This window comes from Salvia splendens, chromosome 22 (genome assembly GCF_004379255.2).
Source record: "Salvia splendens isolate huo1 chromosome 22, SspV2, whole genome shotgun sequence".
Classification (NCBI taxonomy): Eukaryota; Viridiplantae; Streptophyta; class Magnoliopsida; order Lamiales; family Lamiaceae; genus Salvia; species Salvia splendens.
Genome location: NC_056053.1, coordinates 5,264,605 through 5,291,625, shown reverse-complemented (window position 1 = coordinate 5,291,625; position 27,021 = coordinate 5,264,605). Strand labels below are relative to the sequence as shown.

General features: G+C 38.4%; 4 protein-coding genes across 4 annotated transcripts; 3 read left to right on the top strand and 1 right to left on the bottom strand.

Moving 5' to 3' along the window:
* Positions 1-470: 470 nt before the first annotated feature.
* LOC121787811 (fimbrin-5-like) lies at positions 471-5,378 on the top strand. Its single transcript, XM_042186654.1, has 15 exons — positions 471-647; positions 875-1,115; positions 1,193-1,363; positions 1,496-1,737; positions 1,822-1,993; positions 2,094-2,132; positions 2,212-2,280; positions 2,352-2,468; positions 2,577-2,788; positions 3,168-3,329; positions 3,401-3,597; positions 3,906-4,063; positions 4,143-4,239; positions 4,532-4,623; positions 4,862-5,378. Exons 2-15 carry the CDS (start codon positions 1,029-1,031, stop codon positions 5,054-5,056), a joined length of 2,010 nt encoding a protein of 669 aa, XP_042042588.1. The 5' UTR covers positions 471-647; positions 875-1,028; the 3' UTR covers positions 5,057-5,378.
* Positions 5,379-13,627: 8,249 nt separating this feature from the next.
* Positions 13,628-15,221, top strand: LOC121787583 (cytochrome P450 83B1-like). Its single transcript, XM_042186356.1, has one exon. The coding sequence runs from the start codon at positions 13,647-13,649 to the stop codon at positions 15,108-15,110; it is 1,464 nt and encodes a 487-aa protein (XP_042042290.1). The 5' UTR covers positions 13,628-13,646; the 3' UTR covers positions 15,111-15,221.
* Positions 15,222-15,728: 507 nt separating this feature from the next.
* On the top strand, positions 15,729-20,795 carry LOC121787580 (heat shock protein 90-6, mitochondrial-like). The gene is made up of 20 exons (XM_042186354.1): positions 15,729-15,903; positions 16,103-16,288; positions 16,376-16,449; positions 16,750-16,875; positions 16,952-17,045; positions 17,131-17,214; positions 17,364-17,507; positions 17,595-17,708; positions 17,791-17,850; positions 17,955-18,029; positions 18,111-18,215; positions 18,393-18,533; positions 18,621-18,713; positions 18,817-18,894; positions 19,059-19,313; positions 19,390-19,492; positions 19,705-19,879; positions 19,983-20,088; positions 20,173-20,262; positions 20,348-20,795. The coding sequence occupies exons 1-20, from the start codon at positions 15,814-15,816 to the stop codon at positions 20,522-20,524; spliced, it is 2,370 nt and encodes a 789-aa protein (XP_042042288.1). The 5' UTR covers positions 15,729-15,813; the 3' UTR covers positions 20,525-20,795.
* A 472-nt stretch (positions 20,796-21,267) lies between these two features.
* LOC121787581 lies at positions 21,268-24,651 on the bottom strand. Its single transcript, XM_042186355.1, has 2 exons — positions 24,393-24,651; positions 21,268-23,785 (listed from the first exon to the last, which is right to left on the bottom strand). Exon 2 carries the CDS (start codon positions 23,694-23,696, stop codon positions 21,552-21,554), a length of 2,145 nt encoding a protein of 714 aa, XP_042042289.1. The 5' UTR covers positions 23,697-23,785; positions 24,393-24,651; the 3' UTR covers positions 21,268-21,551.
* Positions 24,652-27,021: the final 2,370 nt, after the last annotated feature.

Sequence of the window (27,021 nt, the reverse complement as noted above, 5' to 3'; positions counted from 1 at the left end):
AGAGTATATGCTACTTGTTTTTATATGTTTTTAAAGCAAATTGCCAAAAAAGTGAAAATTTGATTAATCTCGCAACTTTAACAATTGACCGATTATACAACAACTTTAATATTTTTCTCAATTGTCCAATTAATCTTTGAAATGAGAAAAAAGTATATATAATGTGGCAAATGCAAAATATTGTATGTTGACAAAATGTCTGGTTAAAGACGTCTTCGCTGAATACACTTAGTCTTCGCTTCTTTAATTCTACACATGCACACGTCACGTCAATAAGTTTAGACACGTAGCATGTCGGAAATTTTCACCATGATACAATTAAGAAAAATCACAAAAAATTTGAATTATTTTATTTTATTTTACTATAATTTTCTCATTTTTTTATAATTAAGGTATAGGAAAAAGAAGCTTAAAATAGAGTTATTGGCAGTTTTTTGTGTTCCTGAGTATTCGCATGTCCAAGCCGAAACGGCATTTTCTCCTATCAAATCCTCCATTCTTTCCATTTCCATTTCCATTTCCATTCCCTTTTTCATCCCAAGCACTCGCACTTATACTACAATCAAATGCATAAGATATGAAATATGGTTGATCCTCATCAGATGTGAACGATAGATATCACTACTGATCCCACAAATCATCGAAAGGTAATCCATCGATCTATATCTCATGAGCACATCAACTGTTTGTTGATATGATTCATAACGTATGCTCAATGTATATTGATGTTGTATAAGGAATTACAGATAGTAATTTAATTTCACATGCAATATATATATATATATATATGAAATTTTGATCGAATTACATTATTCATAGCCTCAAATCTCAATTAGTTGCGTTTTGGAATAATCAAAATTAGCTTCTGTTACAGTGATTTGTTTGTTGAATATAGATGGAAATCGATCGATCTCCCATATTTGTAAGATCATTTCCAATTCCACCCAATCTATCTTGTTTCTCTTTATAGATCATCAGTTTCCTTATTCTGTTATCCGGAGTTTCATTGCAAAGTATTATAAGAGAATATGTCCAGTTTCGTGGGTGTAGTCGTCTCCGATCCTTGGCTTCAGAGCCAATTCACTCAAGTCGAGCTACGAGGCCTTAAAGCTAAGGTACTGTGATATCTCCTCTCCCCTTTTGACCAATTGGACCTTGTTTTTCTCAAAAATGAATATGGCTATGGTTGCAGTTTGTCTCAGCACGGAATGAAGCTGGGAAGGTTATATTGGCAGATTTGCCACCAGTATTGGTGAAACTGAAGGCGGTTACTGACTTGTTAACAGAGAATGAGATCACGGACATCTTAAAGGAGTCATCTCCTGATTTGGATGAAGAAGTTGATTTTGAATCCTTCCTTAGGGTATGTATGTTAATCTTAGTTTCATTTGATATTACTATAATATGCTTCGTAGCTGTCCGTGCATCTCCCTTTCCATGATTGGATATATTGATAAAGACACCTAAGGATCACCTATATTTCAAACATGTGTAGCATTATTTGAACCTGCAAGCTCATGCCTCAGAAAAAGTGGGTGGTCATAAACCTCAGTCGTCCTTTCTCAATGCGACTACAACTACTACACTGCATCACACAATTAGTGAATCCGAGAAGAATTCCTATGTCAACCACATCAACACCTATCTTAGAGATGATCCATTCTTGAAGGATTATCTCCCCTTAGATCCATCTAGTGATGATATCTTTGAATTGGCAAAGGATGGCGTTCTTCTATGGTACAGGTTCCCTGTAAAATCATGCATGTATGAAAGCAAGAACAATTCTCGTATTTTTCTCAACCGTGTAATTATTTGATGCAGTAAACTCATAAATGTAGCTGTACCTAATACTATAGATGAGCGAGCCATCAATACTAAGAAGGTTCTAAATCCATGGGAGAGGAATGAGAACCATACCCTTTGCCTCAATTCTGCAAAGGCAATTGGGTGCACTGTGGTCAACATTGGCACGCAAGACCTGATTGAAGCTAGAGTAAGCTAGCTATTTGTCTTTTTGTCTTTCATTTTCAGTGCAGTGTAGATATCATCAGCATGGATACAAATCATTATAACTTCCTTTTTTTGTCTGACAGCGTCATCTAGTTGTTGGGCTGATGTGCCAAATAATCAAGGTAAATCAAATTCCGTAGGTCTGTAGCATAACATAAGATGAAAATAGCTAACTGCTTTACCTTATTTGTCAAACAACAGATACAATTGTTATCTGATCTTGATATAAAGAAGACTCCTCAACTTGTTGAGCTGATGGAAGATTCTACGGTGACGATCTCTCAAAGTTGTTTTCATATAATAGCTTTTTCTCATCTTCACTCACAATTGGTCCGACACAGGATGTAGAGGAGCTTATGGGATTAGCCCCAGAGAAAGTTCTTCTGAAATGGATGAACTTTCATCTGAAGAGAGCAGGATTCGAGAAGCAGGTTACAAATTTTTCCTCAGATTTGAAGGTAAGAAAAGAACTAGGGGGCAGAAGCCTCTAAGAGCCTTATTTAGAAGTCACAGAAACTTTGCAATTATTTAGTCTGTGCAGCTCAACATACCCATTCTAACTGCAGGATGGAGAAGCTTATGCTCACCTGCTCAATGCACTTGCCCCAGAACTTGGCACAAACTCAACATTGGAAACAACAGATCCTACTGAAAGAGCAAAATTGATCATTGAGCAAGCTGAAAAACTAGATTGTAAAAGATATGTTACTCCAGAAGACATTGTTGAGGGATCACCAAATCTAAATCTTGCATTTGTTGCTCAAATATTTCAACACAGGTAGGCTTCGAAACTCACCTTCTAGTTATGGAAACAAAACTTCAGTAGTTCAAATTCAATATAATCATGCTTTACATGTTAGAAGAAGAGAGCTAAGTTTCAAAATTAATATATTTATGGTGAAATGCTGGTCACACTGGCTGTCCTTTATTCGTATTCATACCATGGTTATTTCAACTAGACAATGACATGAGGGAGGCCTACTACCTATACAGGATTGAAGATAATTCATCCATTCTGGGTATAACCTGCTTATTTCTGAATTCATTTTATGGAGTAAGAAAGATCATAAAGCATAGTGTTCCCAGTATGCTCTATTTATAGAATGTCCAATAGTCTAGTCATATGAATGTATTGAATATCAAAATTACTGTTTCAGAAATGGACTATCAGATTCAGTGGACCAGTCGAAGGTATCTGTTCCTGAAATGGAGGAAGATGAGGCTCAAACTTCACGAGAAGAGAGATGCTTCCGGTTGTGGATTAACAGCCTTGGGATTGAAACCCACGTCAATAATTTATTTGAAAATGTCAGGGGAGGGTAGGTTTCCTTTTATTTGTTTTGACATTTAGCTTTATGAGTTAATTCACTTCGACTTGTCCTGCATGCAGAGGTGTTCTACTGGAAGTACTTGACAAAGCTTCTCCTGGATCTGTAAACTGGAAGAAAGTTCCAAAAATTCCTCTTAATTCTTTCAAGAAACTTGAGAATTGCAACCAAGTTGTGAGTATTGGGAAGGATTTGAACTTATCCCTAGTGAATATAGCTGGAAATGATATTTTGCAAGGAAACAAGAAGCTCATAATATGTAAGACTGCTCAACTTAGTACATTAATTCTGATCTCTGTTTTCATTCAAAATTTTAAACTTAGATTCATCCATTGGTAATAGGTAGTCTAAAATGCAGTGTTTAAATGATTATGGGTAGATATCATCAACACTGCTTTACTTTTCATGCTGCATCTGTCCATAAGTAGAGTTGCATGCTTTCTAACATCATAATGTTTTCACATTACATCCTTTTGACTCCTGCATGATGTTTATTCGTCAAAATACTTAAGATCTTTATAGTACCATTTAAACATCAACATAACTCTACATGTTTGTCATTTGCAGCTTTTCTGTGGCAGTTAATGAGATTTAACATGATCCAACTTTTAAAAAACTTGAGACAGCATTCCCAAGGAAAGGAAATTGGAGATGCTGACATACTGAATTGGGCAAACGAAAAAGTCAAGAGATCTGGTAGAAGTTCCCAAATGGAAAGCTTCAAGGTAATGCTGAAGGTCTTGATCATGCAGTTATTTTGTATATATTTGCTATTATATTTCTGTCTTTGTCTTGCATTATCAGGATAAAAACCTCGCAACTGGGAGATTCTTTCTTGAGCTTTTAAGTTCCGTGGAGCCAAGGGTGGTCAACTGGGCCCTAGTTACAAAGGGAACAACTGGTATGGGAGTCCTCATTTAGGATCTTCTGTTGCAGCTAATGAGATTAATAAATCAAATATATGCTTAGGATTGGTTGAAAATTTAATTGATGTAATTAGAAAGGGGGTTTATTTTAGGAGCCAAATGGAGTAATGGCCTAACTCCTAACCATTTTAGGAACTATACTTTATCCATGCCTTAACCTTGTAATTAACTTGCATGTCTACTTTTGTCTGTTATGTCTGATTGTTCCTCACAACATGACCTGTTATAATTTATTCTTACTGAAAGTGGATTTAATTGTAAATGCAGATGAAGATAAAAAATCAAATGCAACATATATAATCAGTGTTGCGCGAAAGCTTGGATGCTCCATATTCTTATTACCTGAGGATATAATTGAGGTACATTCACCAATTGCATATGAAAAGAATGTGCACATTACAGTATTAGCTCCTTTTTGCTTGGCCTGTATTCAGATTGGTAAACTAGTTATCTACTAGCTAGTTTACTATCTCAAAAGTAACACTTGAAGAAGATGCTATATTCAGATTGGTTCTGCTTTAAGCACACAGCATATACGACATGCATTATGCAAAAATGTAACAGACTATTCTAAACTGTTGCAACTGATGGTATCAGGTGAACCAGAAGATGATGCTGACCCTTACAGCAAGCATCATGTATTGGAGCCTGCAGAAGAAGGGGGGAGATACTGAGCCTCCATCTCCTAGCCAGCGATCTGGGCCACCATCTCCTAGCGCGCGATCTGAACCTCCATCTCCTAGTCTGCGCAATAACCAGCCACCACCATCTCCCAGAGGTGATGATGTCTAGTTTGCGAACTGATGTTTCTGCTGCATTAAGTACTGATGTTCACCAAGAAGTTACCAGTTAATAGACATTTCACAAACACTGAGTATTCAACTGGATCTAGCAGAGTTGGTTTTTTTATGGAGGGAAGAGTTTAGATATTGGTTCTTGCAGGTAAGTTCCTGGTAGAGTAAGCAAGAAGGTATACAGATTCTTCAAGTTTAATTTGTTGTAGTCAGAGGTGCATTGTTTGGATACAGTTGAAGTGGGGAAACAGTTTTGTATGGCACATTCATGATGTTAATATTGCTTAGTTATGGCTGCCTTGAGCACTCTTTTTCATATATAAAAGTACTAGTATATCTTTGTGTTTGTCTACTGGTAGAGTGGTCGGGTTCAAGTCTAGCCTCACGATGCCTTGAAATTTCTGTTCATTTGCTTAATATGAAGATGGAATAATTAAGTTGACACGCCAGTTGTGATTTAAAACCTAATTCTCCCGTCGTTTTTCTTAACCATAGTACCTCTTCTTGAATGGTGTATCAGGCATAGTTTGGGAATAGAGAAAGCATAAAAGAGGATGAAAAGGGAGTATAAGATCGGTAATTGAGACTTTGTGATTGATGATTATTACAGTATAGAATACCCCATTATATAGGGTTGATACATTTGTAACTATGGTAAAGTATCAATCAAAGATCAATTTCCCTATTCTATTCTTGGAGTATAATTGATTGGAATATTTTTCCTTATTGTTTGGAATATTCTCCCAATGTCAACTTTTCCTTTCTCAACACCCCCCCTCAAGTTGAGCGGTGGGATCCCAAAAGCTCAACTTGCCAAGTACGTTCATGAGGCTTCTTGAATTGACAGCTTTGGTGAGGATATCAGCCAACTGTTCTTCGGACCGGACAAATGGTAGTTCTACAGCTCCACTTTCCAGTTTTTCTTTGATGAAGTGTCTGTCGACTTCAACGTGCTTTGTTCGATCATGCTGTACTGGATTCTCGGATATGCAGATTGCTGCCTTGTTGTCGCAGTATAGTTGACTTTTGTCTTGTGTGAGCCCAATCTCATCCATCAACCTCCTAAGCCATAAGATCTCCATCAACCCACTTCTTATTCCTCGGAACTCAGCTTCCGCGCTCGATAATGCCACTACTTTCTGTTTCTTGCTCCTCCATGTTACCAGATTTCCTTCTACAAACGTGAAGTATCCTGCGGTTGACTTCCGATCGATTGGATTACTGGCCCAATCAGCATCAGTAAACCCATAAATTCCTCGGTGTTCATTCTTTCTTAACATTATTCCATGTCCAACTGTTCCTTTGAGGTACCTCACGATCCTCAATGCAGCTTCATAGTGGTCTTTTTGTGGTTGGTGCATGAATTGGCTTATCACTCCTACTGCATAGGCAATGTCTGGTCTAGTGTGAGAGAGATAAATGAGTTTCCCAACCAGACGCTGGTACTTTCCTTGGTCTGCTAATTCCGCTTTATCAGAGATCTGCAGCCCGTGGTTCACTACGATTGGTGTATCGGCTGGTTTGCAATCAATCAAGCCTGTCTCCGCTAGAATGTCCAAGATGTATTTCTTCTGTCGCAGGAAGATTCCTCCTTCAGACCGCAGTACTTCTATTCCCAAGAAGTATTTAAGGTTTCCCAAGTCTTTCATTTCGAATTCTTGGAATAAGCTTCCCTTTAGCCTCTCTATCTCTTCTGTATCATCTCCCGTGATAATCATATCATCTACATAGATAATCAGGCATGTGATCTTGTCATCTCGCCTCTTCAAGAACAAAGTATGATCGGAGTTGCTCTGCCGAAATCCGTACTTGGTCATTGCTTCTTTGAATCTTCCAAACCAAACCCTCGGAGATTGTTTGAGCCCATAGAGTGTTTTCTTTAGGCGGCATCCTTCCCCTTTTGCAAATCCTTCCGAGAACCCCGGGGGTGCTTCCATGTACACTTCTCTTTTCAGCTCCCCATGTAGAAATGCGTTTGTTACATCAAATTGGTGAAGTGGCCAGTTCCTGTTGGCAGCAACTGAGAGTAGTACTCGAATGGTATTCATTTTTGCTACAGGTGAGAAAGTCTCATCGTAGTCAACTCCGTAAGTCTGCGTGTAGCCTTTGGCGACTAATCGCGCTTTGTATCTCTCTATAGAACCATCTGGCCTTCGTTTGATAGTGAACACCCACTTGCATCCAACTGCCTTTTTTCCGTCTGGGATTTTGCATTTCTCCCATGTACCGTTTCTTTCCAAGGCTCCCATCTCTTTCATCATTGCCTCTCGCCAGTGTTTGTGTCTCCAAGCCTCTTCCACCGTACACGGGATTTCCTCTTCCTCATATAGGGCGGCCTCGAATGCGTGTGCCATCTCTGAGAGGTGTCCCTTCACCAGGTTTACAACGGAGTATTTGGTTTTCTTGCCGATGAATTCAGGGCTATAACGTTTTGGCGGGATTCCTCTATTGGCTCTTGGTGGAAGTTTGTATCCCCCAAGTTCTTCGCTAATCTGTTCTTCCAACAAATCACAAATTTCTGGATCATCTTGCGAATCTGTTTCGGGCCCATTATCTGTCTCTGGGTCATTTTCACCAAGTGTAGTCAAATCATCAATACTAGGAGGAGTTTCAGAGACACTTACAGGAGATACCAGTAGGGGATCGTCTTGGATAGTGTCACTGATCGGTGCGGGCTGTATTTCTTCTTCATCTTCTGCTGGGCTTTGTTTGAGACGGCCTGTTGGGATGTCAGAAGTTGGTGGCTGGCTTAGTGGATCACTATGGCTCTCCCCCTGACCACTAAACTGGCCAAAGAAATAGTCGGTTTCAAGGAAATCGCAATTCATGGTAGTGAATAAGCGATTAGTTTTAGGGTCGAAGCACCTATATCCCTTTTGTGAGCTCCCATATCCCACGAAGATGCATTTGATAGCACATGGAGAGAGTTTATTTCGCTCATGTTTGGGGATGTGCACAAAAACTGAGCATCCGAATACTCGAGGCTTTAAGGTTAAAGGTAATGGTATGTGGGCTAGGGTCGAGAGGACTTCCAGTGGGGTTTGGAGGTCAAGAGTCCTGGAGGGTAGGCGATTTGTTAGATAGACAGATGCGGCTATAGCTTCGGGCCAGAAGTGTCTGGGGGTTTTAGACTCAATGAGCATGGCGCGAGCCATTTCTAAGAGGGTACGGTTCTTTCTTTCTGATACGCCGTTTTGTTCTGGAGTGTATGGGCATGTGGTTTGGTGGACAAGACCATTTTTGTGACAAAAGGTTTTCATATTCGAATTGACAAATTCTCCCCCATTGTCGGAACGAAGGACTTTTATGTTTTTCTGGAATTGGGTTTGAACTAGTGCATGAAAGTGTCTAAAATGTTCAAAAACCTCATTCTTTTGTTTCATAAACTAGACCCAGGTCATACGAGTGCAATCATCTATAAAGAGGAGAAAATATTTGAATCCTTGTCCCCCCACAGTTGGAGAGGGACCCCACACATCAGAATGAACTAGTGAAAAAAGGGAATCAACCCGGGTATTGTTTGATTTATATGAATGTCTATGGCTCTTGGCCAATGCACAGGTTTCACAATACATATCTTGACTAAATTTAGGAAAGAGGATTTTTAGATAACCCGTAGAAGGATGTCCCAAGCGTCGATGCCAAAGCCAAGCCTCTCTATCAGTAGTCCCGAGGTTTAGTAGAGCAGTTCCTCGTTGTGTGATCTCGTCCACGTAATACAGCCCGTCCCGTTCAGTGCCACGTCCAATAATTTCCCCTGTCCTGATATCCTGTAACAGACAGAAGGTCGGTTGCATCAGTAACGTACAATTTAATTCTTTTGTTACATGACTGATTGACAACAGTTTATGTGACATGGACGGAACATATAAGCAATTAGATAACGTCAGAGTGGATGAAACAGTGACTGTTCCTGCTCCTTCAACAGGTGTAAACTCGCCACTAGCTGTTTGGATATGACTCTTTGGTGCCCTATGCATATTAGATATATCAGATATGTCATAAGTAATAGTATCAGTGGCTCCGCAGTCAAAAATCCACTTATCATTTTTCTTTTCCGAGGAGACGTTTAAGGCATAAGATTCGGGTAAATTGTCAAGTATTTGGAACTGATTTTTACAAAGTATAGGGACTGTTTTGGAATTTTCAGCAATTTTGGGGGTTTTATTTGAGGATTTCTGAAGTAGGGTGGCTATATTGCAATTTCTGGGATCTTTGGGGTTTCCTTGCAAATTTCGGGGTCTAATCTGCAATATTCCTGGACCTGGGGGGTCAGGATAAGAATTAAGGAAAGGGTAAGGGTTTGAGAATAAATTCTCAAACCCTAATTTACCATCTAATTGAGAGTCCGCCTCTTTCTCGGCCATTCCCGATTTTGCACCGCCTCCTCTGGCGACGGTTGCTACTCCGGTCGTCATCTCCTCTGTTTCCGGGTTGCCGCCTCGGTTGTAAGCGGCTCCTGAGTTGCTCCCGATGGTGACGCCTGGTTCAGTTTTGCCTATCGCCGTCGCTGCTCGGCCAGCTCCCTTGAATGGGGCTGGTGGCGGTGGTTTGGTCTTCTTTTCTTGCCACCATTCTGGGTAGCCGTGAATTTCAAAGCATGTTTCCCGGCTGTGCTTCTTCTTCCCGCAGTGTGAACATACGAGCCTCGATTTGTCTTCTTCAGGCCGTTTGTTCCACCCACCACCACTACCGCCGCCGCTCCGTTGAGGATGGCTTCGATGCTGCCATTGATGGGTCACGGCCAGGCCAGCCCCGACCCCTTGCGTGCTGGAGTCCTCTGTCTGGAGAATGCTCGACCGGACGTCTTCTCGTCGGAGGATGGCGTAGGCCGCCTCGGCTGAGGGAAGTGGCTCTGTCCTGAGAATCTCCTTCTTGGTGTTCTCGTATTTGCTGTTTAAGGATACTAATAATTGAAACAGCCTCTGTTCTTGTTTTTCTGTGTTGTATATGTCAATGTCCTCTGCATATTTCATTGGATTTGGATGTCGCCGATCTATGGAGATCCATATGTCGTTTAGTCTGGTCCAGATCTCCTCCAGTGATTCCTCCCTCTGCTTTAACGTGATTGCCTTTGCATACAGGTCATATACTTGGATTTTGTCGCTCCCGCTGGCGTAGGTGACTTCGATGCTTACCCATATATCTCTGGCCGTCGGGTATTGAGTCAATCGACTCACCAATCTTGGTTCAACGTTCTGGGTTAACCATGTGAACACACAGTGGTCGGCTTGTTGCCATTTCTCGAATGCTTGGTCGGTTTTGGCCGGGGGGGGTGGGACTCCGGTGATGTGAGACATCATCCCCCTTCCGCCAATCGCTGCTTTCATGAGGATAGACCATTGGGGGTAATTATCCCCATTTAGTTTCTCTGCAATGACCAGTGGTGAGGAATCGATTCTGTAGATTTCTGGTGTTGATTCTGGAGGTTTGGTGGGTATTATTTGGTTCTGACTTTGTGCGATACTTGCACGCATAAATTCGGCAAACATTCGAGCGAATTGCTCTGTTTCCGTTGGTTTTGGTGGTTCGTCGTTATCTGACATGTTTTGTCTTTGCAGGATCTGCCGGGTTTTAGCTAAAAGGTTTGAGATTGGTCCGAGACAGTGATGAAACTATTCTGAGTCTCATCCCCGCTCTGATACCATCTTGAATGGTGTATCAGGCATAGTTTGGGAATAGAGAAAGCATAAAAGAGGATGAAAAGGGAGTATAAGATCGGTAATTGAGACTTTGTGATTGATGATTATTATAGTATAGAATACCCCATTATATAGGGTTGATACATTTGTAACTATGGTAAAGTATCAATCAAAGATCAATTTCCCTATTCTATTCTTGGAGTATAATTGATTGGAATATTTTTCCTTATTGTTTGGAATATTCTCCCAATGTCAACTTTTCCTTTCTCAACACCTCTGTGTTCCATTCTTGATTCCCTTAATTATGCTTCTGCACAAAGAGTAACAACCTTCTGGATCCGTCACCACCCACTGCCAAACGTTGAATCCGACATTGTTCTAATCAATATGAGCATATGTACTTTATTTCGAAACTTATTTATTTTATTTAATTAACATTTTCAAATCAGTGCGAATAAAATAACATTGATTGTGTATCGCACGAGTGAAACACTAATAATAGTAACGCAATACATGTTTTTCTTGCTAAATCACTACTATTTCCTATGCGTTCAGCTACAGGCTACTTGTATATGAATAATTGAATCAACATATAAGATTCAACTACACTTAAAATCCAAAATTTTCACTCAAACAATATCACTTACTATATGTTTTTAATTTTACAGATTTGTTCATTTGTGGTTGTGAATATTATGAGATTCTATCTTGCTGTAAAAATAAATGATGCGAGTACTTGCATTGCATTCACCTAAGATAGCGAGATGAGATATTAAAAACTGGCGATCCATAGATCTATCATGAATCATATTCCATTCGTTCTCTCATAATTGAGTCATTTTTTCATTTTGGAAAGTTCATTTATAGTTGAGTCATAATAATACTCCCCCAGTCCACAAAATATTGTCCATGCTTGACTTAAGGTGCGTGTTTTACGAAAAGTGAGTTAAAAAAGCGAAGGGAATGTAGGTCTCACATTTATATACTAGTATTAGTTTTATAATAGAATGTGAATGTAATGAGTTAGTGGAAGGTGGAGTCCATTTACCAAAAATGAAAAATAAAAAAAAAGTGGACAACATTTTGCGGACGGACTAAAATGACAAAATTGGACAACATTTCACGGACAAATGTAGTACACACTTTTTCGACTCTTACTTTACTCTCTCTACTTTATTCACTTTCTACTGTATTCTCTCCACTTTTTTCTATATCTTACTTATTTATCTATCAACTTAACGCACTAAATATCCATTTCTTAAACCACATGCCGAAAAATTTCGAAAAGTTCCGCCTCAACTGTGAGGGAACATAGAGAGTATTAAACACACCATATATAAATATAACATATTCTTCTCATTTAACTCGTGGGACATGTTCCAAGACAAGGCTTGCCATTTGCCAAGAAGAAAAATAACAAGTGAAGAAAAGTCAGTGAAGAAGATTTGGGTTTGGATTGGGCGATCATCACAATGAAACCTCATCCACCAGTTTCTCATCAATTATAAGTTATAACACTGACACCACAAACATTATAGTCATCCTAAACATAGTGAAAGCAACCAACTACTCAATTTCATTAATTCATTACATAGGTTTTGAAAGTTTTTAGTTTGTACACTTGGTTAATTTACTCTTTCCAGATTTCTTGAATATGCAAATAAACGTACAATTCACGTTGCAGTTATAATATCGTGAATTTCATTTTTGATATCTTTTTCATTTGCACCAAATCAAAGTATATATAATTAATGAAATTGATATAGCAGTTGGACGATCACCTACTCTGAATACGTATTCAACTCCGTTACTGTATACTCAATTTGATTAATTAATCAAGTACTATAGTAGTATTATTTAACCGGAGAAAATTAACAGGTCAATATATGAGAATTGCAGCAAAATATTTCTGATAACAACTCCACCTATTTAATCACGTGCAATTATATATTAAACAAAAATATCTACGTCAAAAGTGAATAAAATAAATTCACAGGCTTTGCATGAAATGCATTTGGGTCATCAAAATGCTTATGCATGATCGTCCTTTACAATTGATGTAGTACTATTTCTTTTGAATGACAAAATTTAAGAAACTATCTTTGTCCACTATAAATAAAATATTTTCTTTTTTGTTGTGCTGCTAAAAATAGAACATTTTTTAAAATAAAAACAACATCATCTCAATTTTTGTTTCTCTTAGTTTATTCTCTTCCCACTTAACTCACAAAACAATAAATACATAAAATCTCATGCAAAAAAATTAAATGGTTCACACTCTATTTAATGGAACGAAGGGAATAATACTACTCTGTATTTAGTGAATTAAGTGGAGAAATTAAGAGAATTGTAGTATCTAATGAGTTAAGTGGATAATTAAAAATATAAACCAAATGAGAATTAAAAAAGAGAAGTTACATATTGTTTTTTACTATAAAATTGACTCAATTATAATTTTAGTTGGACAATAAAAAAGGGAATATGACCGAGTTAGATATTACACAAGAATCTTACGAGTACTTCTATTTTAACCTAGTCACATATATACGATTAAAAGTTCAATTGTGTGAACATTTGATACATGGTGTGTCAAACCGATCATAAATTGTGCACACATACAACCGTTCAAATAAAATAAAAACGTTTAATAAATTGCGCATTAATAGAGACAATTTAAACATGCATAAATTATTTGGTTTTGGGAATTGAAAAAAACAATTTAAGAGTGCAGCATACCTGGATAGCAACACTAGTGGTTCAACTATAATATGCATAGCTAGTGCGTAGGTAGTGGTACCCACTTCACTTCACTTCACTTCACCTCACCTCACCTCACATCACACACATGTTTATTTGCATATGCACGTGGATTGACCAATCTCAACATTTTTACACTATAAATAAGGCACTAGGGCAAATCAAATTAATCACTCAAATAAGTAAAAGATGAAGATAGTTGTGTGCACAATCATAATCTTATTCATAGTTATTCGGAAAATGATGAGGATGAGGAGGAGGAAGAAGAAAGCAATAGCAGCAGGACCTGCAGGGATCCCGCTGCTAGGCAACTTACTCCAATTCGACAACGCGAAACCCCTCGCCTACCTCCAGGAACTCTCCCACAAGTACGGCGGCCTGGTCTACTTGAGACACGGGTCGACCCCAATCCTCGTGGTCTCATCAGGAAAAGTTGCAAAACAAATTCTGAAGAGCCAGGACAGCCGCCCGCCTGTCCTGGCTCAGCAGAAGCTGTCTTACAACGGGGTGGACATGGCCTTCTCCCCGTATAACCTTCACTGGAGGGAGACGCGGAGAATGTGCACCCTCCATTTGTTCTCCCCCAAACAGATCCTCTCCTTCCGCCCTGTCCGCCAGGCTCAGGTGTCCCGCGTCGTCTCCAAACTGCACGCTCGACTCAATCAGCCGGCCAATCTGACCGACATGGCCATGTCCCTGGCCAGCAACATCATCTGCGGCGTTGCTTTCGGGAAAACCTACGACGACGAGTACGAGAAGAAGAAGTTCGACAAGCTCGTGCTCGAGGCTCAGGCGTTGATGGTCTCCTTCTACGTCTCCGACCACTTCAAGGTGTTCGGCTTTCTCGACAAGCTATCCGGCTTGTCGAGCCGCGTCGAAACCAATTTCCAGGAGCTGGATTCATTCTACCAGCAGCTGATCGATGACCATCTCCACCCCATTCCGTCGTCTTCATCTGCAGCCGATCTGGATATTATTGATCTCATGCTGAAGTTGAAACGGGAGAAGCCGGATTCGATCACGTGGGACCACATCAAGGCGCTGCTGATGAACCTGTTCGTGGCCGGGACGGACACGGTGGCGGCCGTGATCGTCTGGACGATGACGGCCCTGATGCTGAGGCCCGACGTCATGAGGAGGACGCAGGAGCACATCAGGGAGGCCGTGGGGAGAGAAGATAATGTAACAATGATCACAGAAGACGAGCTGACGAAGCTGCCGTACCTAAAGGCGGTGGTGATGGAGGCGCTGAGGCTGTACCCGCCGGCGCCGCTGCTGTACCGGACGGTGGAGGAGTCTCATGTTGTGGAAGGGTTGCAAGTGGAAGTTGGGACGAAGTTTATTATAAATGGATGGGCTATTGCTAGGGACCCCGGGATCTGGGAGGATCCCGAGGAGTTTGTGCCTGAGAGATTCTTGAATGTGTCTAACTCTGACTGGGAGTTTAAGATGCTCCCGTTCGGAGGCGGGAGGAGGAGGTGCCCCGGGATGAATATGGGGATGGTGTCGATACACCTCGCCCTGGCTAATCTTCTCTACTCGTTTGACTGGGCGGTGCCGCCCTCGGCCCCGCCTGTCGACACGGATGCCTTGCCGGGGCTCACTATGCATAAGAAGAATCCGCTTATTTTGATCCCCACACTTCCATCCTAGCTAGGCCTCTTTTATTTTACCTAAATTATTGATATTGTATCAGCACTAAGGTTTTCTGTAACGTTGCATTCTATTAATTATGTATATTGTGCTGCCTTGAGTTTTGTTTTATTTAACTAAGTTACTTAGTTTATGTAGTATGCAATTTGGTGTTGCCTAGGGTTTTCAGTGGGAAGATTGTCATGAGATGTTAAGTTGAAATTTTTACTATATATCCATTTAGCTATGATTTTACATAGTTTTGAATGGAAAGCGAAGATGTATTAGGCCTATATATAACATATATAGACTATAGGTACACTTCAACAATTGATATTGATGAAAGTGTTGGATCTTGAAATTGTATGAAATCATCCATGGCTAGTGTTGCCCATGGTTCCAAAACCGGCGGTTCCGAACTGAAGCTAGGGATTAACAAATTCATCCATGGCTATGGGTATTCAATGCTCTACCAATAAAGCTTACTTTTTTTCTCTCTTGAAAATTCAATCTTCCCCTATATGGGTCAAAAGCCCATATATTGTAACCCAGCCCAATAGCCCATTCCAATTATTCATGAGGCCCAACGAATAAATTTCCTCTCTTTCTCTCTGTATATCTGCTCCAGAACCTTCCATTTCCACACTCCTAAAACCCTCCCCTGCTTCTTAAACCCTACAACCACCTCTCCAAATCTGCTGCAATCCTCTCTCAATCTTCCGAAATGCACAGCTTATCCAGGCGTTCCGTCACCGCCGTCCTCCGAAGCGGCGCTGCCCGCCATCGCCCCATTTATTCGCTCGAACATCATCTCGTATGCCTCTCTTTCTCCTTTTATGTCTCTGCATTTACTTATTCAACAATTTTGATTCTGCCTCAATACTATTGTGCTGTATGTATCTATTTCCGAACATATTCCATAAATTGCATCTTTTTTCTTAAAAATTGAGTGTGCACGCTATTCCGGCGTTGTTTGTTGTTGATAATAACTCCCAATCTTCCATGCTGATTAGTCCGGAGAGAGTGATCCAACAAAGAGATGGTGCTCTGTGCTGACAACTGGTGGAAACAACGCTATTGGTGCCACCGCATCGTTTAATCTGAAAAAAGGTCCTCTTATGGGGTGTCGGTATGAGACAACTGCTGCTGCCTCTAGTCCACCACCTCCACCAGCTGAAAAATATGAGTACCAAGCAGAGGTTAATTTATGTCGAAAGTTATACCTTTATAATTGTAGTATTTGAGTGCAGTTCATCATGTTTTCTTTTGTATGCTATCTGTGGCAGGTTAGCCGCCTCATGGACCTTATTGTGAATAGCTTATATAGCAACAAGGATGTATTTCTTCGTGAGCTTATCAGGCATGTCTTTCAGTCTATCTACCTGCCATTATTTTTCGTATTGAAGTGGATTCTATTGGCTAGTTGGAAATTGTACTGTTGATGTTTCTGTCACATTAATTCGTTGATACTGCATTAGATTTTAGGTTTGAGTACTGTTTTAAGTAAATTATATTCTCTCACATGCTTGAGAATTCCTGATATCTAGAAAATGTTGGATCAGGATTGCATGCCCTCGAGCAATACCTGTCTTTTATATTTGTGCCTGTGGTTTTCTGATTTTCTTCATCCTCTGAAATCCTTGTTTTTCTGGTCCTGCAGCAATGCAAGTGATGCATTGGACAAGTTGCGTTTCCTTGCTGTCACTCAGCCTGACCTTTTGAAGGACTCTGTTGATCTTGACATACGTATCCAGACGGACAAAGATAATGGAATAATTACACTTACGTAAGTTTTATTAACTAGAAGCCTCTTGATTTGATCCGTACTGTCTTTCTTCCTAATTAACTGATTTTCTGTACAGAGATTCTGGGATTGGCATGACTAGGCAGGAGCTTGTTGATTGTCTTGGTACTATCGCACAAAGTGGAACTGCTAAGTTTTTGAAGGCTTTGAAGGTGCAACCATCTGCTGATAGTGACATTTTATTATTCGTATCTCTTGATTCAGAAAAACTCACTGCTTACATTATTTTTTTTATAGGATAGCAAGGATTCTGGTGCCGACAGCAATTTAATTGGTCAGTTTGGGGTGGGATTCTATTCAGCATTCCTTGTTGCTGAGAGGGTATGCACCATCATTTTGGAGCTAATTCTTACTCTTGAACACTCTTCTGAATTATATCTTTCTCTTTCCCTTTTCCCGTCCCCTTACCCTTCCCTTTCCTTTTCCCTTATATGCTGCTCCTAACTCCTATTGTTCTTTCTTGGTAAAAGGTTGAGGTCTCAACGAAGAGCCCTAAGTCCGATAAACAGTATGTATGGGAAAGTGAAGCAAACTCTAGTTCCTACACCATCCGAGAAGAAACTGATCCCGCAAAGCTTATTCCAAGGGGGACCCGTCTGACTCTATATCTTAAGGTGCTTAAGTCATGAGATACTTCTTTTTTGCATTTCATTTACGGGCTCTAGAACCATGTATTCATTTCTTTTTTAAAAATGTTTCAGCATGATGATAAAGGCTTTGCACATCCAGAAAGAGTCGAGAAGCTTGTTAAGAATTACTCACAATTTGTTTCCTTCCCAATTTACACATGGCAAGAAAAGGGATACACAAAAGAGGTAGGATAACAAAATATAGAGCTCCTTTTTGTTTTGATTTGGTCCCTCTATTTTGCGCTTCACAGTACAACACACTTTGCAGGTTGAGGTTGATGAGGAGCCTACTGATGCTAACAAGGATGAGCAAAATGAGACAACCGAGGCACTCTCCACACACTTGATTATTTTATAACAGTTATTTGTCATTAATAATGATGCTGTTTAGTTTCAGAGGGTGAAAATTTTGTTATGCTTGTGATGTAACAGAAAAAGAAGAAGACCAAGACTGTAGTTGAACGATATTGGGATTGGGAGCTTACAAATGAGACACAACCAATATGGGTTAGCCCTTTTATCAATATATGTTGTGTTTCATTACTAGAGCTGCTATCTTTCAGAATTTAATAGTTCATTTTGATGCAGCTGCGTAACCCTAAAGAAGTTACAAAGGAGGACTACAATGAGTTCTACAAGAAAACGTTTAACGATTATTTAGAACCCCTTGCCTCTTCACACTTTACGACAGAGGTCGAACAATTTCCTTCTGACATCACTCATCTTATGTCTGTTTTCCACCACTTATGTTCAGATGATACTTCTGTTATTTCTCTGTAGTACTCATTATTATGTGTGGATATAGTAATCCATGTGTTATAAAATCACAAATACAAGATAGTGATATATATTCGATTTAATTGTTTTCAGGGTGAGGTGGAGTTTAGGTCTATCCTATATGTGCCATCCATGACAGCCTCAGGAAATGATGACATGATCAACCCCAAGACGAAGAATATAAGGCTGTTCGTAAAAAGAGTATTCATTTCTGATGATTTTGATGGTGAATTGGTGAGAGAAAAATAATTGGTCTTTATATCCAGATTATTTACTTAATGTATTCGTAACTCATATTTATTTCCTCTCTCTATGCAATAGTTCCCACGGTATTTGAGTTTCATCAAGGGTGTTGTTGATTCAAATGATCTTCCTCTAAACGTCTCACGCGAAATCCTTCAAGAAAGTCGTATTGTAAGTGTATAGGATAAGAGGCTATCTTGTCGAGGATATAATATTATGCTGTGTGTGTGAGGTGTGAGTATGAATTACCTAACTCTAGTTCTTGTTGTTTTAGGTTCGCATTATGAAGAATCGTCTGGTGCGCAAGGCCTTTGACATGATCCTCGGCATATCTTTGAGTGATGATAGAGAGGTATATCTGTACCATTTTAATCTCTCTTTTGTTTTGATTGTGTTTCCTTTCCATTTTATATCTGTTAAATCTAGATAAGCATTGACGGTCACTTGGACTTGCTGCTGAGTAAAGAGTAGACTTTTTATGATGTATCTTTTAAACATTTAACCTCTTATATACAGGACTATATGAATTTCTGGAGGAATTATGGCAAACACATGAAATTAGGTTGCATTGAGGATCGTGAGAACCACAAACGTATCGCTCCGTTGCTTCGATTTTTTTCATCTCAAAGCGAGGAGGATGTTATCAGCTTGGATGAGTATGTTGACAACATGAAAGCTGATCAGAAAGATATTTATTTCATTGCGGCGGACAGCGTAACTAGTGCAAGGAATACACCCTTCTTGGAGAAACTTGTTGAAAAGGATATTGAGGTGTTCTAAATCTTCTACACTATCTATCTTGTATTCGCAACATTCTTGATGACCACAATTTTCTTTTCTGCTGCAGGTTCTGTTCTTAGTGGACCCTATAGATGAGGTTGCTATCCAGAATCTGAAATCTTACAAGGACAAGAACTTTGTTGACATCAGCAAAGAAGATTTAGATCTGGGTTAGTATATTTTGATTAGCTCTGTGGGATTGATTGTCTCCTTGATTCATGCTTAAGTCTCTGAAAGTCTACTGGTTTAGGAGTTAGATGTATATTCCTTTCAGTGGGTGCACTCTCTTGATGTGCAGTTGCTAATGTGTTCTCGAAGATTGTTGATCATATGCTTTGTTTGTTTTTGGATTCCTTATGTACTAAGACTGATATTATTGCAGGTGACAAGGATGAAGACAGAGATAAAGAGATGAAGCGAGAGTTTGGCGGCACTTGTGACTGGATTAAGAAACAATTGGGTGAGAGAGTTGCTAGTGTTCAAGTCTCAAACCGTCTCAGAACATCACCCTGTGTCCTCGCAGCTGGCAAGTTTGGCTGGTCTGCAAATATGGAAAGGTGAATTGACCTATGCCTCACAAGCATGCATGTTTATACTAATATGCATATGTAGATCTCTACTTGATTTCTCTGTTTATGTTTGTCAACGAACTCATTGCAGGCTTATGAAGGCACAAAATGTTGGTGACACATCCTCCTTTGATTTTATGAAAGGCCGGAGAGTTCTTGAGATCAATCCAGAACATCCTATCATCAAAAGTTTAAACGTATGATTGATAGCTGAGTAAAAACATTTCAATACCTGAGACATACTGTTTCCACCCTCAACTCTATGTTTGAAAATGTTGCAGGAGGCTTGCAAGAGTAGTCCAAACGACGCAGATGCCTTGAAGGCCATTGATCTGCTGTACGAGACATCTCTATTTTCCAGTGGTTTCACCGTGAGTACTTTGTTCTTCTCTCCCCAAATAGATAGAGAAGTTTGATGGGTTATCTGAAATATGTAAAAAAATTGAATGATTGCAGCCTGAGAGCCCTGCTGAGCTTGGAGGGAAGATTTATGAGATGATGAACATGGCACTTTTGGGAAAGTGGGGTTCACCCACCGCTGCTCACTCTCAGCAACAAGTTGACGCCACATCTGTACCTGAGACGGTCGAAGCTGAGGTGGTTGAGCCTGCAGAAGTCAATGCCCAGAAATGATAATCATGCTCTAGTGTGCAGATAAAAATTGAGACATTTTTTGATGTTATGGGCATGGTTATTGAGTTTTTTCAACTTGGGAAACCTCTCAGTCTAGTTCACTAAAATAAGAAGCAATTGTATTGTGGTTGATAATGTTAGTCTGATTGTGAGTTTGGTAGAAGAATGGTTTAGAGACGCGTGGAATAACAATAACATACTGCATTGCTCCTTGTTTTGCAGATTTATTTATTATGTTATAGTAATAAAAACCTAATGCAATTGGGAACCATGGCAGTTTATTATTTTTGTCACAAATGCAATTCAAGAAAGGACCTTTTACCTCTCTGCTCCTTTGATTCTTCACAAAATAAAATGTTTTACTCCCTCCATCCCACAATATAAATCACAATTTTTTTATTAATACCATATTCACATTTTATTATAAAGCCAATATAAGAGAGTAGATCTCATACCCACACCAAAATGTAACTCCTATGGTGGGACAGGGGGAATACTTCTATTTGGAGTTATGTTCATTTCCTTTCCATACGTGGCATGGAAGATTTTAATTTATGTGGCATTTGTCCTAAGGTAGTTGGGGCATTTCTTTTTGTACGAGATTTAAGAAATTGATGTGTTAAAATGTTAAAATTGAGAAAGTAAAGTAAAAGAAGGAATAAAGTAAAAGAGACGAAGAGAGAGGAAAGCATGAGAGATGATAAAGATAAAGTTTTTACCAAAAAATAAAATAACTCAAATACTTTGGCAAAACCGAAAAAGGAATACGATTCAACTAGATTAGGCAAAGAGAGCATAGAGTAGTATTTGACTGGTAGAAACAATGCAAATCATCTTCAATCATGAGGTTCTACTTAATTTGAAACCCAAAACAATGAGCAGTAGCAATTTGGGTCTATCATTTAAGAGTTACATGAGCGTGAGAGAGGCAAAAAGACCAATTCCTGAATACAACAAAATACTATAATATATATAAAGCTGGTTGGTTAGAGAGGCTTAGGATGTTTTTAAATCTGTACATCCACCATTAACTGAGCTCTTCTAGAACTTTTGCTATTGATTTTGTTGGAACAAATTCCCCTTCACCACATGTCATTCGTTCTAGGAAGAGCTCCATTGCTGTTATGCATTCAGTTGGACTTGCTTCTGCATTTGCATTATTTCCAACAAGTTCACTCTCCTCTTGAAGAAGCACGTCTGGAGTTGCAGCTGGGTCAAGATCCCAGCAACCCTCGGGCAAGTTAGAAGCGCCTTGGATGTTAAGCGAACAAGATGGGACCTGGTGTGAGAATCGCAGCATCTCTCTCCTAGGGATCCATCTAATGTCACTAGTGTTTGCATTTCTCTGATATACGGTCTTGTATGCATCCAGTTTTACGAGGGGAGTAACCCACACGCCCTTCTCTTCCGAATAGTCGCCAAGAACCTCAACCATTTCATATTCATGCCTCACTTCATCTGGGGTTGTTCTGTTCCAATCCGGTGACCAGTTGCGGTAAACAGCCCATATATCTCCACATCTTGGATAGATTCTTACACACCCTCCCCTGCCAGTCTTCTCCTTGCTCAGAACATGTGAGAAGATGTTCACTTGTTCAACCATTTCTGAGTGGAACACTCTAAAACTTCCACAAGATTTTGTGAATCCAGAATCCAACCAGTTTACTGGCCCAAATTCAGAGTCTGATTTTGAGCTCAAGTAGCTGATATAGATCTTAAAAGGATTCAGTGAGATGACTTCCCGAATAAGACAGTACAAGCGAGGCATACCATCTTCTTCGTCATACAAGGCCCATATCTGTTTTGGCTTAAAGCATTCTTCTGACCTATCCTTGTCAAAATCATGGAAGTCTGAGTCTGGAACTGTTATTGACATAGAAGCACTTCTCTTCAGTTCCGGTTGTGATACTTTAGCTGTCTCATTCAATTTATCAACTGCAGCTTGTGCTTTTCTCTTCTCAGCCTCGGCTGCTGCAGCCTCTGCAGCCAACCTCATCTTCTCAAGGTTGCTATGGATTTCTGATCTTACCCTTTCAATCAACAACTGTCTGGTATCAATTACAGGGGCAGCTGAACAGCGTCTACTTGAAGTCTCAGATGATACGTTCATTGTGGCCGTTTTTGCTTCTGCAGCAGCAGCAGGGTGATTTTCTTCATGTGCACGAGTATATGAGCCCCCGAAATCTATGTTTCTCTTCTTTGCTGGTCTACCACGCTTAGGTTTTGATACATCCCTGAAACCACTATGCCGATCAGACGACATTTGAACTGTAGCATTTACCCTGCTAATACGATCTCCATTTGCCTTGGTTACACCTGCCTCTCCACTGGTTTGATAAAAGACAAAGGATGATGTAGACAGCCCGTTAGGGCCTATGACCCCAACAGAATCCACGGACGAGTTACCCTGAAATGATATATTAGAAACAGGCTTATGTCCAGTATGATGACCAGTGGGCCCACTAGGCGCATGATATGTAGTTTTAGGTACAAACGAAACCCCACACCCATGACTTGCATAACCATTCTCAGGCGTATAAGAGTAGTTGCTATATGGGAAAGCTCCATTAATTGGGGATAACCCAGTCTCAACAGCTACGAAGACTCCACGGCAGTTCTTGCAAGAAAGTCTCTTGTTCACATACTTCCTAAGATACTCGTACTGAACATGACAGGACGTACAAACAGTCCAAAACGTATCCCGTCTTGAAAGAGAAGGTGGAAACTTGGAGCAATTGTCATAAGCCCCAGCCCCAGCACTGTACCCAGCAGCAAACAAATTCCTCCTCTGATCGTAGGAGCTTCTTTTACTGGTATCGGATAAAAGAGTCCACGCTTCAGATACAAGTCTGAATGCTCCATCAGCTCCAACCGTTCTGTTCTTATCAGGATGGAGCAGTACCGCCATCTTCTTATACTGTTTCTTTACTTTGGACTTTCCTGCAGACGGATCCACTCCAAGAATTGAATAGAAATCAAGCTCTCCGTGAGCTTTAGCCTCAGAAGCTACGTAGACTCCAAAAGTGGCCACCATTTGCGATATACCCTCCAGCTCAGGACACAGCTTTTGAGCCTTTAAGGCATAACTCCTCGCACCAATGAAGTCTCTCTCTAAGAATTTCTTTTCGGAATTGGCTTTAGCTCTTAAAGCTTCCTCCATGTACGATTCCATCTTCAAACCAAACTCAGGTTCCAAAACTTATTACAAACAGCATATACTCGGTAACAGTGAGCATCCAGTTCGAAACACAACCATTACTACTGCATATCATTGAAACAGATCGTAAATATCCTATTTCTTAACACAAAATAACATTAGTCCCCAAGAACGATAACGAGTCCACAAAAAATGCATTATTCATAATTCAGCTCTAACTATAGCAGATGAATCCAATTCCAAACAACTATTTTTAAAAAGAAGCCACCACCAAAAACTCAAGACAATGAACAAATTTATAACACAACATCCCAAGCAAGCACCCTAGTCAAAAAGAATTCAAGCTGAATTTTTCAAAATTTTATTTTTATGTTGAGCGGAATTGAAGCTGAATTCAGTTGAACACGTAAGCACATTTTCTTCGTCAACCAAAGATCTAAGCGAGAGAATAGTAAACGGAAAGTCAAATAAAAAACTAGTATTCCGCCATTTTTCAGCTGAAAATGAACACACTGAAAAAGGAAAATGAAAAAAAATTACAAATTCACAGTGATTTAGGAACAATCCAGACATAGATTTTCCTGATCCGAGAAAAATAGCATCAGATCCGCACCAAATCTAGGGTTTAATCTCAAACATTAATTCACCGTACAAAATGCAACTAACTAAAATCATTTCAGAAATGAAAAAAATTAAACATATCAAACTTACAACAAATTATCTCATAGCAGGAAAGCACAAATGGTCTGAGAAGAATTTCCCGGCAGCCGACGGCGGAAGGTTTCGTCAAAAAAATTAAAATAAAAATTAGAAAAAATACTGTTTGAGAGTTTTGTTTAAAGTAGGAGTAGAACTACAACTACTCTAGTTAAAAATTTGTTAAATATCTATCCATATAAATATAATAAAAAAATAAACATACTCCATAAAAAGATCGAATAAATAAAAGTTTGTGTTATTCACAATAATTAAATATTACTAATACTTATATTAATACGAGTGAAAGTTAGAGAAATTAAAATAGTTCTGTATTTAATAATATGGGCTAAACTAATTGTGCGCCCTGTGCGCTGTGCGCACCCCTCCTAAAGTAAAAAAAAAGAATAAATCAAAACAGGAAAAAGTTAATTTTAAAATTTTATATACTCATCATAATAGTATTACTAGCTAGAGAGTAAAAGATTAAAAAGGAATGCTAATTCATTACCTTTTTCTAATGTTAGGTTATAGGGAGAGGGAAAGTAACATGGGCAAGTGGGCTCATCTTCTTACAATTCATAATGATAAAATAATAATGTTGTTATTGATTTTTAATAACATTTTGTTATGTATATTATCATGATTTTGAATGACACTATTTGTGAGACACATTGGCTAGAGTCCATGTCAAAATCTGGTGTTAGACTACGGGATTAAAATTCATAAATACAATCCACAATAAATAATACTAGTACTATAAATACATATTTAATTTGAGTTTGAGTGAAAATTTGGACTAGTTTTAGCAATGTTTTAAAAACCGGAAACCGGCGAAGCTACTGGTTCATAGTTTAACCGGTCCAACCGGTTCAATCACTGGTCGAACCGTTTTACCGTTGCAAATGCATATAATTAAGTATAAAATATACAAAATATATTAAATTTACATATAATTAATAATATATCAAAAATATTAACATTATATTTTAGTTGTAATATAAATATTAAAATTTAGTAGTAAATGACTAAATTTCATAAATATTTTGTTGGTAAATAAAATTAAATATATGATTCATTAGAAAAAAAATTTAATATTTTATATATAAATTGATAAATTTCATTGTAACTAAAAAAGTGTATTGAACGAAATAATATTATATTAAGCAATAATTAAACATGAATAATTAGTTATTTTATGTAAAAAAATATTAATATCAATGGTTAGTGTATATAAATTAAATATATAGTACAAGAAAAATATTAATATTAAGTAATAATAAATTATATTTACATATAAAACATATTAAATTTATGTGTAATTACAAACTCATATATTGTAAAAATCTAGTGATTATTAAAGCATAATTAAAATATATATTATAATTAATAATTTCTTAAAAAATATAAAACTAAAATGAATTATTATTTTATGTGGATAAAAATATCATTTTTAGTGTATAAGAATAATTAATGTTCATTTTATTTCAAAATGATCATATGATGGAGTGGTAAAAGTGTTGGTATATAGAGAAGAGGTCACAAGATCAAGTGTGGCCAACAAAAAGTTTTGAAAAATTATTTTGTAAGGTAAAAAACCGGTTTCCGGTTCACGGTTTGACCGACCGATTTCACCGGTTAGCAGCGGTTTAACATGTTGGCGGTTTCTAGGGGTGAATCGGACCGGACTGCCTACCGGTTCAACGTTGAACCGGCCGGTCCGGTTTTTAAAACATTGAGTTTTAGAAATTTTATACCATAAGACTATTTCAAGCAAGTTTTTGTATTTCAATAATTTATCACTTTATGTACATGCATGTTTTGTCTGAAAACCAATATAACTTCTTTCCAATACTAGAAAATTTTGTGTTCGTTAAATTAGTTATAATCAACATTAACATGTGTTATATATAAAATGCGGATTTTGTCTAAATTTTTTTTGAACACACACACACACTATTCATAACTAACACAATAAACCTAAAAGCAAACAACATAAGTTCTCTGCATAGACAAAGAAACTTGTACTACCATATATGAATACAGTGATAATATACTTTATAAGTTGATTAATTGTTAATGCTTCTCTAATAGATGCCATACTATTTTCTTAATCTATCTCAATCTCTTCACTATATTAAAAAGGAATCTGCATTATTTGTTGTTGGTTACTTACATATAAAAAGGAAATCTTTATCCCATTAGTCACCTTCACAAATGAGTGCAATTTGAGAAAAGAATTCAATAAAGGATCAATTCATCTCATCATGTAAGGCATTTACCTAAAAATATCGGACATTTTGGTAATCATCATTTAGTATTCATTATTTCATTTTTGAGAAAATTCAATGTTCTACAAAATATTTATGACGATCGAAATATTAACGGTTGATATCTTACATCAATTACCCAAACTTACGCATCGACTACTCAATCAACGTGTAATAAATTCTAGCTGTCACATCAATATTGCAATAGCCTGGAATTTTTGTATGACCCTTTATTCCCAAAAAATGAAACAATTATTAGATGATAAATACCTAAATGATGGTATTTTTTTCGAGTAAATGCTTCAAATTATGGGACAGAAAATGATAATGTAAGTAACATATGGTCAATGCTTTATTAAAAACGAAACAAGAAT